The following is a 17,960-nucleotide window of genomic DNA, read 5'->3' on the forward strand; positions in this document are numbered from 1 at the left end:
ACCCTAACCTGAACATTTTTGAACTGTGGGAGGAAACCGGAGCACCCGGAGGAAACCCACGCAGACACAAGGAGAACATGCAAATTCCACACAGACAGTGACCTGAGGCTGTAATAGAACCCAGGTCCCTGGCGCTGTGAGGCAGCAGTGCTAACCACTGTGCCACCGGGATTTGATTCTCCTTATTTTGGAATCAAACTTAATGCAGCTGTGATCAAATATATTTCTGGAGATTTCGTCATAAGAATTGTCCCCACACTTCAGCCATTAATCACCCAACACGTCCACCTTTGTATAAATAGCAAATTACTGCGGATGCCGGAATCTGAAACCAAAGGAGAAAATGCTGGAAAATGTCAATGGTCTGGCAGCATCTGTAAGGAGAGAAAAGAGCTGACATTTAGAGTCCAAATGACCTTGTGTCAAAGTTGACAACATCCATTCTTGTGACACACGGCCTTCCACCACCAATCAGAAAGCAAAAAGACTCACTACCCAATTGGAAGTTGCTTGACCATTACTCAAACTTCCCTTTTTCCCCCTCATCTCCAATATCCGGAAAAGAGAAATGCTCAAAGAAATGAGGATAAAAACAATCATTATTTTAATGTCTTGGTGACTTTTCTCACACACAGCAACGTGTTGGAGATTAACCTTCAATTCTTGGAGGATCCCAGCCAACCCTGAAGGGTTGGTAACCCTATTTCAAATCCTAAAATAATTACTACCTCCAGTTTAACATTAGCCACTTGGAATATGTTGATCTTATCCAACTCCCATATGAAGGTTACAGTTGATCTTGAATCTCCCATCCATTGACTCTGTCTACACTTTCCGCTGCTTCAGCAAAGCAGCCAGCATAATTAAGGACCCCATGTACCCCGGACATTCTCTCTTCCACCTTCCATTGGGAAAAAGATACAAAAGTCTGAGGTCACGTACCAACCGACTCAAGGACAGCTTCTTTCCTGCTGCCATAAGACTTTTGAACAGACCTACCTCACATTAACTGTAACTGTAACACTACATTCTGCACTCTTTCCTTTCCTTCTCTATGAATGGTATGCTTTGTCTGCATAGCACGCATGAAACAAAACACATGTGACAATAATAAATCAAATCAAATCAAAATGTCCCCACCCTTTCAGACAGTGCATTCTAGATCATAATAACTTGCTGTCTTAAAAAAACAAGCAACCATGGTAATAGCCTAGGCCTCCAGATGACATTACCACAGTACCACCATCTCTCCAGTCAGATTTAGGCCAGAATTTTCCAGCCGTTCCCACTGATGGGATCTTCCAGCCTGGCTGAAAGCAAACCCTCATCAAATCTCCTCGTATCCTCCTCTTGATTTGATTTGATATGATTTGATTTATTATTGGAAAAAGTTTAAGGGGAATAATTAGGGGGGGCTTCTTCACACAGAGAGTGGTGAGGGTGTGGAATGAGCCACCAGATGAAGTGGTGAATGCGGGGTCACTTTTAACATTTAAGTAAAACTTGGTACATGGATGAGAGGGGTGTGGAGGGATATGGTCCAGGTGCAGGTCAGTGGGACTAGGCAGAAAAATGGTTTGGCACAGACAAGAAGGGTCAAAGGGCCTGTTTCTGTGCTGTAATGTTCTATGGTTCTATGTATTAACATACAGTGAAAAGTTTTGTTTCTTGCGCACTATATAGACAAAGCATACAATTCATAGAGAGTGCAGAATGTAGTGTTACAGTCATAGCTAGAGTGTAGAGAAAGATCAACTTAGTGCGTGATAGGTACTTCAAAAGTCTGATGGCATCAGGGAAGAAACTATTCTTGAGTTGGTGGGTACGTGACCTCAGACTTTTATATCTTTTTCCCGACGGAAGAAGGTGGAAGAGAGAATAACTGGGATACGTGTGGTCCTTAATTATGCTGGTTGCTTTTCCGAGGCAGCAGGAAGTGTAGACAGAGTCAATGGATGGGAGGCCTCTTCTTTAAGCAACAAGCCTCACTTCTCCAGTCTCTCCACATTACTGAAATCTCTCATTCATAGAATTCCACAGTGCAGAAGGAGGCCGTTGGGATCATTGAGTCTGCACTGACCACAATCCCACCTGGCCCTATCCCCATATCCCCATACATTTACCCTAGCTAGTCCCCCTGACACATTGGAGCAATTTGGCATGGCCAATCCACCTAATCTTTGGACTGTAGGAGGAAACCAGAGCACCCAGAATAAATCCACGTAGACATGGGGAGAATGTGCAGACTTCACGCAGACAGTGACACAGGCCCGGAGTCGAACCCATATCCCTCGTGCTGTGAGGCTGCAGTGCCAAACACTGCGCCACCCATTAGGTAAGGCAAGGTAAAGGTAAAGTCATATTAGTCCCAGATGGCCATGGGCTGGACTCCCCTTTGACGGGGGGAGCTGATGGGTGATTTAACCCGAGAGTTCACCATATCTCAGGCGAGGGGCAAGGTTGTGAAGTTGGGGCCTCAGCCAGTACAGGAATTGAACCCACGCTGTTGGCGTCACAAACCAGCTGGCCAGCCAACTGAACTAAACCAACTCCTGCAACCATTCGAGTAAATCAGCTAACCCTAACCCTCACTAAGTTCTTCAAGTCTTTCCTACAGTGTGGCTCCCAGGAAGGGAAACAATATTCCAATTTCACCAGGGTTTTTAAACAACTATTTGGATTAGTTATTCATTTTACACTCATTTGCTGCAAAAGGGGAGGCATGATGGCACGGTGGTTAACACTGCTGCCCCACAGCGCCAGGGTCCCAGGCTCAATTCCAGCCTCAGGTCACTGTCTGTGTGGAGTTTGCACACTCTCCTCCTGCCTGTGCAGGTTTCCTCCGGGTGTCCTGGTTTCCTCCCACAGTCCAAAGATGTGCGGGTTAGGTGGATTGGCTTTCAGAGCGCTGCTCCTTCATCAGGAGAGTATCCTGATGTAGGACTGTTGGATTTTAACCTGTTGTTGTGAGACTTCTTATTGAAATAGAAGATGAGGGACGTTGGTGTAGGAGGAATTTTCTCAGGTATCCCTAGGTGTGCTTTGTACTTGTTGAACCTCACTCAACCAATACGTAGACTGCGAAAGGTGGTATGGATTTTAACCTGGTGTTGTTATTGAAATGGAAGATGAGGGACGTTTGCTTGTTACTTGTGAATTTATTATTAGCAGCGGTTTCAGTCCTCAGTCTCAGTAAAAATAACAGCATGGTATCAATAACAGGGATTAGTGTTTAATTCTGGATGGTGGTCTTATTATGATATACAATTACTGGAAGAGTATGTCCAGCTTCCATCTGACACAGTTAGTCTGGCATGTGTAACTTGATCGATTCTTGATACCTCCTAGTTATGGCTGGAATGACACTGACATTGAGTCATTAAACTCTGCTTAGGTCACAACTAAAGAATCGTGTTCAGTTCTGGTCACCGCACTTCAGGAAGGATGTGAGGGTCCTTGAGAGGGACGCAGAGGGTATTTACCGGAAGGCTTTCACAGATGAGGGTGTTTAGTTACAAGGTTGGGATGGAAATGTTGATATTGTTAAAATATCGTAGACTCAGAGTCATAGACAGCACGACAAGAGACCCTTCGGCCCATCATGATGTTCTCCTTCAAGCAAAGGAGACTGAGAGGAGATTTGTTCCAGGCGCACGAGATTAAAATAAAGGTGGACAGCAAGAAAACATCTTCCCATTAGCAGATGGTATGAGGACTCAGAGACATAAGTTTAAGGTTTTGGGAAAGATATACAGGGGAAGGTGAGGGGGAATTCTTTCATACACCACATGTGAACGACCGTGAACTCACTGCCCACCAGGGTGGTGGGAACATCAATTATTTCAAAGGAAATTTTATGGGTGCTGGGAGGAAATAAAACTGCACAGCTATGGGAATCGAACAGGGGTGTGGAACTGACCGGGTTACTCTGCAGTGAGCTGACATGGAATTTGATGGGCTGAATGGCCTCCTCCTGTGCTGTTATTAACTCCAGAACAGCACGGAAGAGGCCATTTGGCCCATTGAACCCATCCTGTATTTTTGGCCAGGAAAGCCCTGTCTGTCTCTGAACAAATTCATCTCCACCAAGTCCTCACATCCACCGTCCTCTGAGACTGTCAGTTCCAGGTCAGCGTAAAGTGTCTCTTCCTCACCGTAGGTGATTATCAGGCAGTGACATTAATACCAGGTTTGACACAAGAAGTTTTGGTGGAAAGTATTGGTGGAAGGCTTGAGAACAAGAGGACACAGACAATGGTGAAAGAATGGAAGAGGCCTGAGCAAAGATATTTAGGCAGCGGATTGTTATGGTCTTGATGCACTGCTGGAGGGAGTGGGGGCAGGGTCAATCACAGTGGCACAGTGCTTAGCACTGCTGACTCACAGCGCCAGGGACCCAGGTTCGATTCCTGGCTTGGGTCACTGTCTGTGTGGAGTTTGCACGTTCTTCCTGTGTCTGCATGGGTTTCCTCCTGGTGCTCCAGTTTCCTCCCATGGTCCAAAGATGTGCAGGTTAGGTTGATTGGCCATAATAAATTGACTCTTAGTATCAGGGGATTAGCAGTGTTAATACGCAGGTTACATATTAACGTAGGGCCTAGGTGGAATTGTGGTCGGTGCAGACTCAATGGGCTGAATGGCCTCCTTCTGCATTGCAGGGATTCTATGATAGCTTTCAAGAGGAAATTGGATAAGCAACTGGAGATTCAAGGCTACTGGGAAAGGGGAGGGGTGTGGAACTAGCCTAACGGCACTTGCAGAGGGTGGGAACATACTCGATGGGCTGAATGGCTTCCTTCAGTGCTGTAAATTCTATGGTCTGCAACAAGTTGAAACTCGCAGCTGCCACCGCAATCAACTGGGCAGGGAAGCGGGAGCCAGCATGGAGATTCGAGAAAATTTACCAAAATACAGGGATTGACAGAAGGAAGATGGTGTTTCATTTGCAGCCACGTATCAATCCAATCCCCAATTCAGGAAGAACTGCTGTAACCAGAGAGCTGTGAGAATGTGGAACATGCCACGGCAGTGAGTAGTTATGTAAATAACAGATACATTATAGAGGAAGCTGGATAAACACCGAGGGAGAAAGTAATAGGATACGCTGATAGGGTTACATGATGAGGATTCGGAGGAGACTCACATGGAGCATAAACACTAGCAGAGAGCAGGTGGGCTGAATGGCCACTACTGAGGGAGTGCTGTCCTGTCAAAGGGTCACTACTGAGGGAGTGCCTCACTGTCAGAGGGTTAGTACTGAGGGAGTGCCGCACTGTCAGAGGATCAGTGCTGAGGGAGTGCTGCACCGTCAGAGGGTCAGTACTGAGGGAGTGCCGCACTGTCACAGGGTCAGTACTGAGGGAGCGCCGCACTGTCAGAGGGTCAGTGCTGAGGGAGCGCCGCACTGTCAGAGGGTCAGTGCTGAGGGAGTGCCGCACTGTCAGAGGGTCAGTGCTGAGGGAGTGCCGCACTGTCAGAGGGTCACTACTGAGGGAGTGCCGCACTGTCAGAAGGTCACTACTGAGGGAGTGCCGCACTGTTACAGCTGCCTTTTTCTAGCTGGGTGCTATCCCAGCACTTAGCTTGGCTGCCCTGATGGATGTAAAAGACAGAGAGGCTGATTCAAAGAGACAAGAGTCCAATGTATTAGTTAACCTTTCCCATTCAATCAACTCCATAAAAACAGAGTCAAAACTGGTCAGTCATCAGTTTTGCTGTTGTGGGATCTTACTGTGCACTATTTGTCTATGTTGTAGTATTAGTGGTTTGAAAAGTAGCTGTGCAGTACTTCGAGCTGTTCTCAGGAGTGGAGATTTAACAATGAAGGCAAGTTATTACATCTTAGCCGATTACTGTCCCAAAACCTCAAACAACTGTATAGAAATAAAGCAAAAATCAAGATCAATATGTTTATAGCAAACTTTATTCAAGTTTATAAAAAGGTGAACTTGCATTTCAGAATTGGGAAGCGTTACTATTTGCAGAGTAAACTTTATTCAAATAAGCGTTGCATAATTCTGCTGAACTTTGAGGAATGAAAGCTGGCTGACGACAAACAGCAACAATAACGAGAACCTCTGTATTAGTTTATCTATTAGTGTCACAAGTAGGCTTACATTAACACTGCAATGAAGTTACTGTCAAAATCCCCTAGTCACCACACTCCGGCGCCTGTTTGGGTACACTGAGGGAGAGTTCAGCAGGGCCAATGCACCTACCCAGCACGTCTTTCAGACTGTGGGAGGAAATCGGAGCACTTGGAGGAAACCCACGCAGACACGTGGACAACGTGCAGACTCCACACAGTCAGTGATCCAAGCCGGAATCAAACCTGGGTCCCTGGCACTGTGAAGCAGCAGTGCTAATCACTGAGCCACCACACTGTGTATTATTTAGTGCGCGGGACAAGAGGATAAAACTTTCAATAGCCCCGAACTATGTTTACCAACATTTCACTCATTCCAATATCCTCCAACGTTACTCAGGAATTAACCCTTTCAGATTAACATACACAACACAGCTGCTGTGTTCAGGGTTCTAGGAAAACAAAGACTAAACTTTAACAGGAGTGAAGCATTTTTTTTTCAAACTCAAACATTGAAATATGAAAGTGAGCGAGGAGTGTGAGACACAGGCACATCCGGTTAAAATAAAAACAGAACATTCTATAAAGCAGCATGTTTTCTGAAACAGCCTCAGTGAAGACGGTCAAACAGGTTTTACCCAAGTATTGACATCTTAAAAAAAGAATCTGAGTCGGGAGTGAGGATCAGAGGGTCCTGGGAGTGTAACAGGAGCGGATCCGCTGTGCAGAGGGATGATTTCAAGATTTTCAAAATCCCGAGTTTTGGGTTGGGGCAAACTTAATCACCCCCAGCCCAGCTTGATTGAACCCCAATCATCCTTAAGCACAGATCTTTCAGCAAAACATCCAAAAACTAAACTTCAGACACCGATTCAAACCTCAGCAACTCTTGGGAGGCTCAGCATGCGAGGTGATAAGCTACTGAAAAAGTTACTGATCAGGAGGGCAGTTTACACGATAGCCAGCTCCGATACTGCAGTCAAAACCTCCCTGCCTCTGAACAGGAAGGGAGCCCCCTCCGAGCTTCATTCACCCTCACTCCATCTCAAACTGCAGGAACAGTTCATAAGAAAAAGTTTAAGGCACTTTACTCACCCCTCAGTGACTCAGAAACTGTCAAAGGGGACCAAATGAAACTCCACACGAACATACATAAAACTTGAGTTAGTTTTAAAAGGCCAACTGAAATATCAAAAAGTGTGTGCTTTCTAAATGGTTTGAACTATAGGAGTTTTAAGTTCAAACACAGTACAAATAATTTCATTAATACTAGTACACAGACTATGGAACAAATCATACAGATTATTAAAGTAGGGTTAACCCTTAAATCATGGACTACTTCATTGGTTAAAGCAGATAAATTACATGAAGCTAAAAGCAAATGCTTGCCAACAGCTAGAAACACAAAATATAAACACAAACTAATAAATCGCTGTGGGTCTGTTTCAGATTGGCAAAAACCTCGGGCAGAATTTTGCCGGCACGTCTGCCCGAGGTTCGTACGATTCCGCCCGAGGCCAATGGAGAATGTCGTTCTCCGAACCTCATCTGCCCCCGGAATCGTGGCAGGTGTGCCGGTAAAATTCTGGCACTCCAACACGGAATTGAGAGAAAACAAATTTCTCCCAGTTTACAATCATGCCTGAGTTTCACATCCAATCTATCCGAAAACTTCCGGTCGCTGGGTCAGATAAAGCACTGACTTCACTTGAAGTGAAACAAATATTTCTAATCCAGCTGGTTACAGAGGGTTATCTGACTGCACTCTAATGGATATTAAAACCTGGTTATATTAATGTGAGTGGCAGTGGGTGACCCTAAATTTTCTTAAAACTCCACAGAATTCACAAAGACTTTACTAATTTATACTGCAGTTTCTGCAACTTTCAAAACTGCAGCATATTTAAAAAAAGGAGTGGTAAAATAAAATATTAAATTCAACAAGCCAGCCTTGTTGTTTAAAGGATATTGTGTGGAATGTGTTGATTATCAGAAGCGTAAGGCACTTAGACAACGTTTGAAATGAATTCCACGCCTAACATTGTTCCAGAGATAAAAGGGCAACTGGATTTTTAACTCGGAGGCGGGTTCCGAGCTGTCTTTCGCACAGCGACAAATCAATTCCATAAAAGCGAAAAAAAAAAACAGCAGAAGCCCGAAACTCTGAAGTAAATACACAAGGAGCTGGAAGATCTCACCGGGTCTGGCAGCATCGGAGGAGAGAGAAACGGAGTTAATGTTTCGAGTCCAACGTGACCCAGTTCCGAATAAGAGTCACATTGGGCTTGAAGGGTTGGGATTTTACAGCCTCGCTCATCCCGGGACAGTCTGTCTCCCATTCTGTCCGTCTGTCACCCATTCTGATTCCCGTGGCGGGCGCAGTGGTAAAATTCTGGCTGTTAACTCTGTCCCTCTCTCCACAGACGCTGCAAGACGGGGTGAGTTTTTCCAGCATTTGTAACAAATTAATTCACTAACTGAGGCCTTGGCGAAACATGCGGTAATTTGGTGCACGACATACAGGGACTTGAAGAATATTGGACGGATGCTAACTGAGCAGATTGGGCAGCACACCAGCACTGCCGGGGGCTCACTCCAAGGGTGTGTTGTTGCTGCTGAGCAGGACTGGGTAGGAGGACCCGATGTACTTCCCGTGGCGATACACGACGATTTGCAAATGGTACTCATCCACCATCACCAGGTCCCGGGAGACCTTGGCCTGCGACTGGAGGAAGCAGATGGTGTAGACGGCAAACTCAAACTCGGGGCTGACTCCGATAAACGAGCTGCCGACTGGCTTCACCATCTCCTTCCAGCTGAACTGAAGGTTCAAGACGTGGTCATCTTCATCGGGCTGTGAAAACCCAGCAAAAGGAAACAAAATTCAATTAGATTCTACTTGACAACAGACACAAACCCAAACCCACACTTAATACTATAAAGTTTATTTATTAGTGTCACAAGTTGGCTTACAACAACACTGCAATGAAGTTACTGTGAAAATCCCCGAGTTGCCACAGTCCGGTGCCTGTTCGGGTACGCCGAGGGAGAGTTTAGCATGGCCAACGCACACTAACCAGCACGTCTTTCAGATGTGGGAGGAACTAGAGCATCCAGAGGAAACCCACGCAGACACACTGAATCATAGAATCTGCAGCGCAGAGCCTGCACTGACAACAATCCCACCCCAGGCCCTATCCTCGTAGCCTCATATATTTACCCTCCTGATCCCCCTGACACGAAGAGGCAATTTCGCACCTAACCTGCACAAGTTCGGAGTGAGGGGGAAACCAGAGCACCCAGAGGACACGGGGAAAATCTGCAAACTCTGCGTAGACAGTCACCCGAGGCCAGGAGTGAACCCGGGTCGCTGGCATTGTGAGGCTGCAGTGCTACCCACTCTGCCACCGTGACACCCCGTACCTCAGTGTAAAATTCAAAATGCTTGTTTGAGCGCTGGTGGCACTGCTGAGAGGGGATCAGCTTGAATCTGCTCCTGAGGACAAGAGGGTGAAGTCAGCAGCAGAGAAACAGAAGATGAATATGTTTCACCATCAACTCAATTGGAAGCAATTGGAAAGTGTCTTGATTTGGCTAAAGATGAGCCGAGTGGGACAGGAAGGGACAGAATTTACTGGTAATAGTGCAGAGTGAAAGGTCCATGCAGGGAATCAAAGATTCCCTACAGTGCAGAGGGAGGCCATTCAGCCCAAGGTATCTGCATTGACTCTGTCACTGAGTATCTTACCCAGGCCCTCTCCCCTGCCCTCTCAACATCACCCCACACATTTAGCGTGGCCAATCCACCTACCCTGCAAGTGTGGAAGGAAACCCACCCAGACACAGGGAGAACGTGCAAACACCACACAGTCAGTGACCTAAGCCAGGAATCGAACCCGGGTCCCTGGAGCTGTGAGGCAGCAGCGCTAACCACTGTGCTGCTGCGCCGCCCATACAAGAGTAGCAAAAAAAACAAAATGAATTCACTTTATCTGCCCGTCAGGAGCATTTGCAATAATCTTAAATGAACGAGGGGCACACAGAGGGACAAGGTTTATATCTAATCACCACCATCAGAGACATGGTCAACAAGGTGACTGAGGCTGGGAAATAAATATTCTAGGGCACACAACATTGACAAGCAGAATGGGAAACATAGCCCTGACATAAGGAATGACACAAGAGCAGTAGTGAGAAAGGAAGGATCTTGGCTCAGAAAAATCAGGAATTAGAATCAGTATGGGAGCAGAATGAGAATAACAAGGATCAGTAAAGACTGGTCAGTCCCTGAACAGTAGTTAATTACTACAGAAATAATTCAAAACGCTCAACAAAAATATAATTCATTGAAAAACAAAAGCTCAGCGTGAAAGATCGATCCAAGGTTCACTGAGGTGCTTAAGGGTAGTATCATAGAATCCCTACAGTGTAGAATGAGGCCGTTCAGCCCATCGAGCCTGCACCGACCACAATCCCACCCAGGCTCTATTCCCATAACCCCACATATTTACCCTGCGAGTCCCCCGACACTAAGGGCAATTTAGCATGGCCAACCCCCTCCTCCCCCCCCCCTCCCTCAAACTCCACATCTTTGGACTGTGGGAGGAAACTGGAGCACCTGGAGGAAACCCACACGGGCACGAGGAGAACGTGCAAACTCCACACAGACAGTGACCCGATTCCGGAATTGAACCCGGGTCCCCGGCGCTGTGAGGTGGCAGTGCTAACCACTGCGCCACCCGAATCAGAACAAAATAAAGGTTGTATAATGTTGCAAAGAAAAGCAGTACCTCTGAGGGTGGTGAGCATTTTAGAGAGCAACAAGGGACCACCAAAATAAAAAGAAGGAAAAAAACGGGCTACCAGCTAGAACGAGCCAGGAGTATGCTCCAAAGACAACAACATCAGTAGATCAAGGGCTGTTGCGGCTCACACCTTGTTCTTGTTCTTCCTGGCCACAAAGCCTTTGTAATCAATGTGGTTGCGTTTCTCCTGCAGGTAGAACTGGACCCAGTTGTGCAACCCCATGATTTCTCGACCTCGTTTGGTTTCTCCCACAAACACGTGCTCAAACCCTGAAGAATCTCTCCTGGAGAAGGCAAAGAGAAGCAATTAAAAAAAGCTGAGTAGTAAAGTTTATTTATCAGTGTCACAAGTAGACTTACATTCACACTGCAATGAAAATCCCGTAGTTGCCACACTCCGGCGCCTGTTCGGGTACACCGAGGGAGAATTTAGCGAGGCCAAGGGATCTAACCAGCACGTCTTTCGGACTGTGGAGGAAACCTGAGCACCCGGGAGGAAACCTACACAGACACGGGAAGAATGTGCAAATTCCACACAGACAGTGACCTGAGGCCAGAATCGAACCCAGGTTCCTGGCACTGTGAGACAGCAGTGCTAGCCACTTTGGCAAAATGCTCCCCTAATTCAAAATCCCCTAGTCGCCGCAGTCCGGTGCCTGTTTGGGTCAATGCACCTAACCAGCACATCCTTCATATTGTTAGAGGAAACTGGAGCATCCAGAAGAAACCCATGCAGACATGGGTTAGAATGTGCAAACTCCACACAGACAGCGACCCAAGCTGGGAATCGAACCCAGGTCCCTGGGGTTGTGAGGCAGCAGTGCTGGGGTTGTGAGGCAGCAGTGCTAACCACTGTGCCGCAAACGATGACCACGAAATCATTGCCAATTTTTGTAAAAATCCACCTGGTTCACTGATGACTTGTGGGGAAGGAAATCTGCCATTCTTACCCGGTCTGGCCTACACGTGACACCAGATTCACAGCAATGCGGTTACCATCAGGGATAGGCAATGAATACTGACCCAGCCAGTGATATCAACATCTCATGAATAAAAAAAATAAGGTTATGGGGAGAAGGCCTGGATGGGATTGTTGTCTGTGTAGATTCGATGGGCTGAATGGCCTCCTTCTGCATTGTAAGGTTCTACTTGTTAGAGTTTAGAAGAATGAGGGGAGATCTCATTGAGATGTATAAGATGATGAATGGGATGGATAGGATAGAGGTGGAGAGACTCTTCCCGCTCAGAAAGGACAGTAGGACTAGAGGGCACAGCCTCAAGATAAAGAGGGGGCGGTTTAGAACGGAGTTGAGGAGGAACTTCTTCACTCAAAGGGTGGTGAATCTCTGGAATTCTCTGCCCGTTGAAGTGGTGGAGGCTGCCTCGCTAAATATTTTTAAGATGCGGGTTGATGGGTTTTTGTTAAGCGAGGGGATTAAGGGTTATGGGGAGAGGGCGGGAATGTGGAACTGAGACACGACAGATCAGCCATGATCTTATTGAATGGCGGGGCAGGCTCGAAGGGCTAGATGGCCTACTCCTGCTCCTATTTCTTATGTTCTTATTGTCTGAATTTGAAACAGGTGATTTGGGATCTCTGTGCATTTGCATGGCTCAGCCACTAGGTGGCGTCTCAAAGTGCGTATGGTCAACGTGAGGCTTTTCTAAGTCCAAATCAATCAGTTTAATGTCTTTAATCTATTCGATCACCAAATTCACAAAAAAAAGTGTTGCTTGATCTGGTCACGCAGTTTCTTGTTCGCAGCCTGACAGTTTAGCAAAGCGGAGTGTGCTTTCTTAAAAAAAAGGCTTGCATTTATATAGCACCTTTCACAACCACCCGGTGCCTTACAGCAAATTATGTACTTCTGAAACTCACTGTTGTAACCTGGGACAATCGCAACGAATTTGCGCACAGCAAGCTCCCACGATCAACAACACGATAACAACCAGATCATTTGTTTCTCTGCGGTGTTGATTGAGGGATAAATGTTGGCTTCTCTTCCAATAGCGCCACCCCTGGGAGGGCAGCTGGGGTTTCAGTTTAATGCCTATTCTGAAAGTTGGCATCTCTGACAATGCGGCATTCCCTCAATACAGCACCAGAGTATCAGCTTCGTTGCCCTGGAGTGGGACTTGAACCTGGGACTTTGAGAGTGTCGCCAACTGGACTAGAGCAGAGAGTTTAAATTCAGTGACCTCTTAAATTAACCCCCGGCCAAAGATTTGCAGCTTGTTCCCCCTCTCAGGTAGTTCCCAGAACTCCTTCATTTGGCCAACTGTATCAGCAATGCTAACATCATCCCGCCCATCGCCCACCCCCTGCGCATCCCCCTGCCCCTCCCTCTCTGGACAGATAGTTGCCCCTTCCCCACTGTGAAGGCTTCAGAGTTTCTAGCCCCTTAAACCTTCCTGTGTAATTTATCATTCGAGACAGGCTCTCTTTTGCACTCCAGCCTGACCTTCCTTCACCTGAGGGTTACACAGTGATGACTCTCTGCATGGTGTCCATAAGGAACGCACTGCTAGGGGAGGCAGTGGCGAAGAGGTATTGCCCCTGGACCAGTAACCCAGAGACCCAGGGTAATGCTCTGGGGACCTGGATTCAATTTCCACCATGTCACATGGTGAAATTTAAGTCATTGTCGATTGTTGTAAAATCACACCTAGTTCACTAATGTCCTTCAAGGAAGGAAATCTGCCATCCTCATCCGATCTGGCCTACATGTGACTCCACAGTAGAGCCACAGCAATGAGGTTGACTCTGAAATGCTGTCTGAAAATGATCTAGCAAACCATTCAGTTCAAGGTACAACTAGGGCAATGGCCAACAACTGCTTGCACATCCCATGAATGGATAACACAAGGGAATGGAAAGTGCTGCTACTGTACAGAGCTTAGCGTAAGGATGCTGATCGTAGATGTTAGAAATAGACCAAGTTCTGTTAGACACTTCACTGTCGAAAACATACCCACGGTTTCCTCCTCGGGAATAAAGCTGAAACCAGATGTCATACAGATGTTGCTTGAACTCCTGTGGATTGGCCGACGTGAGATTTTTACTAGCGAGGTATTGGTGAGTTATCTGGAGAGAGAGCAATCGCAAGTAAAGTATTGGATTTAGCAGTTACTGCTCAGTTTAATTTGCTGATTTATTATTGTTGCATGCATTAATATACGGTGAAAAGTATTGTCTTTTGTGCACTAAACAGGCAAAGCACGCTGCTCATCGAGAAGGAAAGGGCAGGGTGCAGAATATAGTGTTACAGTCATAGCTGGGGTGTAGAGAAAGATCAACTTAATGCGAGGAAGGTCCATTCAAAAGTCTGACAGCAGCAGGGAGGAAGCTGTTCTTGAGTCGGTTGGTACGTGACCTCAGATTTTTGTATCTTTTCAATTAATTGCAATGCAGACACCAGAGTGGTAGTGGACAGGTGGTGGGTGGGGCGGTAGGGAGGGAAGGGGAGGTTAGTTTTAACTTAATTCAACCTGTAGGTAACTGATTGACGGAATCAATTGAACCTGACATCGCCCTCTGTTAAACAGTGGCAGAGTAGTTAGCACTGATCCAGTCTTGTTGGTCTCCTGCTGCATGGCTCATAGAAACACAGAAGACAGGAGCAGGAGGAGGCCATTTGGCCCTTCAAGCCTGCTCTGCCATTAATTACGATCAAAGCTGATCATCCAACTCAATAGACTAAACTTGCTTTCTCCTCATAACCTTTGATCCCATTTGCCCCAAGTGCTGTATCCAGCTGCCTCTTGAATACATTCAATATTTTGGCATCAACTACTTCCTGTGGGAATGAATTCCACAGGCTCACCGGGTGAAGAAATGTCTCCTCACCTCCGTCCTAAATGGTCCACCCTGAATCCTCAGACTGTGACCCCTGGTTCTGGATTTCCCACTATCGGGAATATCCTCCCCGCAGCTACCCTGTTTAGTCCTTTTAGAATTTGATGAGTCTCTATGAGATCCCACCTGCCCCCCCCCCCCCCCCCCCCCCCCATTCATCTCAACTCCAACGAAAACAATCCTAACCTGGTCAATCTCTCCTCATACATCAGTCCCGCCATCCCCGCAATCAGCCCGGTCTGATTAAAAATTCACCCCCCACCCAATCAGATTCAACCAGCCACCTTCAAACAGGGATAACAAGGACAAGCAGCAGAGTCAGTTGCTGGGCTCAATGTCGCAAAGCTCAAAGTTTACTTATTAGTGTCACAAACTGGCTTACACTAACACTGCAATGAAGTTACTGTGAAAATCCCCTAGTTGCCACACTCCTGTTCGGGTACACTGAGGGAGAATTTAGCACGGCCAATGCACCCAAACCAGCACGACTTTCAGACTGTGGGAGGAAATCGGAAGAAACCCACACAGACATGGGGAGAACGTGCAGACTCCACACAAACAGTGGGAATTGAACCCGAGTCCCTGGCACCGTGAGGCAGCAGTGCTAACCACTATGCCACCCATGAACGAGCTACAACTGGTACCCAATAGTGTATTTTACCCATGGTGTCAGACTGGGGGAGAAACCACAGCAGGAATAGCCAAAGAATTAAAGGTAAAAACTTTGACAATTATTTGGTCAGGAACGTGATTGCGGATGGCTGGTACAAATATCCAACACTTACAAGGGCACGCGAAAGTGCGAGGACACCAGACCTGTGGAACTGAAGAATGCAGCCAAAGTTGTAACGCTTAATAAAAACTTCCTGGAGTTTGTGTGATTACTTTTAGTAACACAGAGAAATTTGGCAGGACTTTGCTTCAGGAAATGAACTTGGACTGTGGTCCGCAATGGGACACTTTGCACGCAGCTCGTGAAAAGCAGGCAGAAGTTTATCTTGCTGAATTCCTACTCACCTGCATGACCTTGGTCTCCAGAATCGCATCGAGAAAACGGTTGTTTTCAGCTCTCTCTTCTGGAGTCACGACCTCAGCAATTCCTGTCGACATCTCGTAGTTGTCCAGGAGGGCAGTGAAGGCTGTTCAAACAGACGATTAAATGTTAAATTACGCGACTGTATGGAACAATTTACCGAAAGTATTATCTTTCAAATACCCAAAACGGGCGACTAAGATGTGCTTTAAAATTATACTGTTGGCAAAATCTAAAAGTAGAAGCAATGAAGTCCATAGGCGTGTGGGTTAGGTGGATTGGCCATGCTAAATTGCCCCTTAGTGTCAGGGGGACTAAGTAGGGCAAATGAATGGGCCAAATGGCCTCCTTCTGCATTGTAGGGATTCTATGATTCTATGAAGAAAGGCCCATTTGGGTCAGATAAATGAACCAAAACCTTCGCTGCAAGCCTCCGATCTCGCCCGTGACTGGGATTCTCCAGTCCCGCTGCAGTGAATGGAGGTTTGGGTGAGTGCCACATTTCCGTTCTTGCTGGGGGGGTGGGGGGGGGGGGATGCGCGTCCTGTCTCTTACGTTCCAAGCAAGCTACTCCCGGAGAGATATTGAAGAACTAGATCAAGGGAAACCTAATCCACAGTGCAGTTGGTCAATGGGAAAACAGCACAGGTGCTGGAGAGCTACAGCACGGGCTCAGTGTGAGCTGCCGAGTGGTTCTGGAATGAAGCTACAATGCTGTAGTTAGTCTGTGGTCCTGCTCACAGTAGATGAAGATCGTTAGACCATACACTGCACACTGCATTATTCTGTTTCCATGGAATTGGGCTCATTTTAATAATTCATTCATGGGACACGGGCATCACTGGCTGGCCAGCATTTATTGTCCATTCTTGTTGCTCTTGAGGAAAGTTGAAAGTCAAACATGTTGCTCTGGAGTCACATGTAGGCCAGACCAGGTAAGGACGGCAGATTTCCTTCCCTAAAGGGAGGAATTAGTGAACCAGATGGATTTTTCCGACAATGGACAATGGTTTCAAGGTCATCAATAGGTTCTTAATTCCAGAATTTTTTATTTGAATTCAGATTCCGTCTGCTGTGGCAGGATTCGAGCCTGGGTCCCTAGAACATTAACTGAGTTTCTGGATTAACAGTCGAGCGATAATACCACTAGGCCATCACCTCCCCCCAAGTAATTGGTCTGTTCCTTAACCACTGTCAACTCAGATTGGTGTGAGTTAATTGTTGTTGGTGGGCAGCTTGGAATCCCTCACAGAATCCCAAATCAGAGCCAGTTATCAAACAGATAGTCAGAAGGAAAGCAGTGAACAGATCACATCAGATCTGCAGATTGAGATTTAATGATCAAACTGAATAAACCCAGACTCCTACTGTCAGCTATTGGACCATTTCCCAAACTGGGTTCCGGCATACTCATCCAGAGTTTCCACGGTAGGTGTACAGATGGTGGAGTAAAACAAGTCGCATCTGCAGGCTGGGAGAGGCTGGGAGGAGAAGCCGGCTCTGAGGGACAGATAGAGGGTTGTGTGTTTGTGCATGTCTGAGAGATGTAGGAATGTGAGTGTGTGTGTTTGTGTGTGAGTGTGTGTGCATATGCATGTGAGCCGACTGTACCTTTAAGAAATGTTTGTTTTTTAAATCATGTTCTTTGCAGTTGTAAGCAGGCTTTTGGTTTCATTTTTGACAGGCTGTCTGGTTAGAAGTCCTTTTTATTGCTGCTTCAATGGCTTAAATGGGGTTTTGTGTATTGTTACTCTGGACCTCAGACACTCTCTGGGATCTTTTATGACCTTGCATTGTGAGAGGGAAGACTGATCAAAAAGTCAAAATCAGGTGGTTCCTGCCCACAAAAATTCAAAGGCTCACTTTCAGTTTTTGGTTTTAGAGTCAGAAGTGGTTGAGGCAGGGACATTGACAACATTTAAAAGGCATTTGGACAGATACATGGATAGGAAAGGTTTAGGGGGATATGGGCCAAATGCAGGCAAACGGGGTTAGCTTAGATAAGCTTTTTGGTCGTCATAGACCAGTGTGGGCCGAAGGGCCTGTCTCCATGCCTTAGATTCTATGATTCCATGTTAAACTATATTCTTAAATAAACTTTGTTTGATAAAAGCTCCCTAGAGGGTCATTCAAATCATATCTGAAGTGAAACATCTCATGCTTATCCTAGTAAATTCAGAT

At 46.4% G+C, this 17,960-nt stretch overlaps 1 protein-coding gene across 3 annotated transcripts in view; it reads right to left on the reverse strand.

The window, feature by feature from the left end:
* Nucleotides 1–5,905: 5,905 nt before the first annotated feature.
* endouc (endonuclease, polyU-specific C) overlaps nucleotides 5,906–17,960 on the reverse strand; it is a 35,554-nt gene continuing 23,499 nt past the window's right edge. For all 3 annotated transcript variants that reach the window (XM_080191368.1, XM_080191369.1, XM_080191367.1), the window contains 4 exons: nucleotides 15,764–15,885; nucleotides 13,863–13,975; nucleotides 11,021–11,174; nucleotides 5,906–8,939 (listed from right to left, as the gene is read on the reverse strand). In XM_080191368.1, the coding sequence (XP_080047494.1) occupies nucleotides 8,676–8,939; nucleotides 11,021–11,174; nucleotides 13,863–13,975; nucleotides 15,764–15,885 (653 nt within the window). In that variant the 3' untranslated portion in view covers nucleotides 5,906–8,675. The remainder of the gene's footprint in view (nucleotides 8,940–11,020; nucleotides 11,175–13,862; nucleotides 13,976–15,763; nucleotides 15,886–17,960) is intronic.

The sequence above is a fragment of the Carcharhinus amblyrhynchos genome, chromosome 6, assembly GCF_965287045.1.
Source record: "Carcharhinus amblyrhynchos chromosome 6, sCarAmb.v2.hapA, whole genome shotgun sequence".
Lineage (NCBI taxonomy): Eukaryota > Metazoa > Chordata > Chondrichthyes > Carcharhiniformes > Carcharhinidae > Carcharhinus > Carcharhinus amblyrhynchos.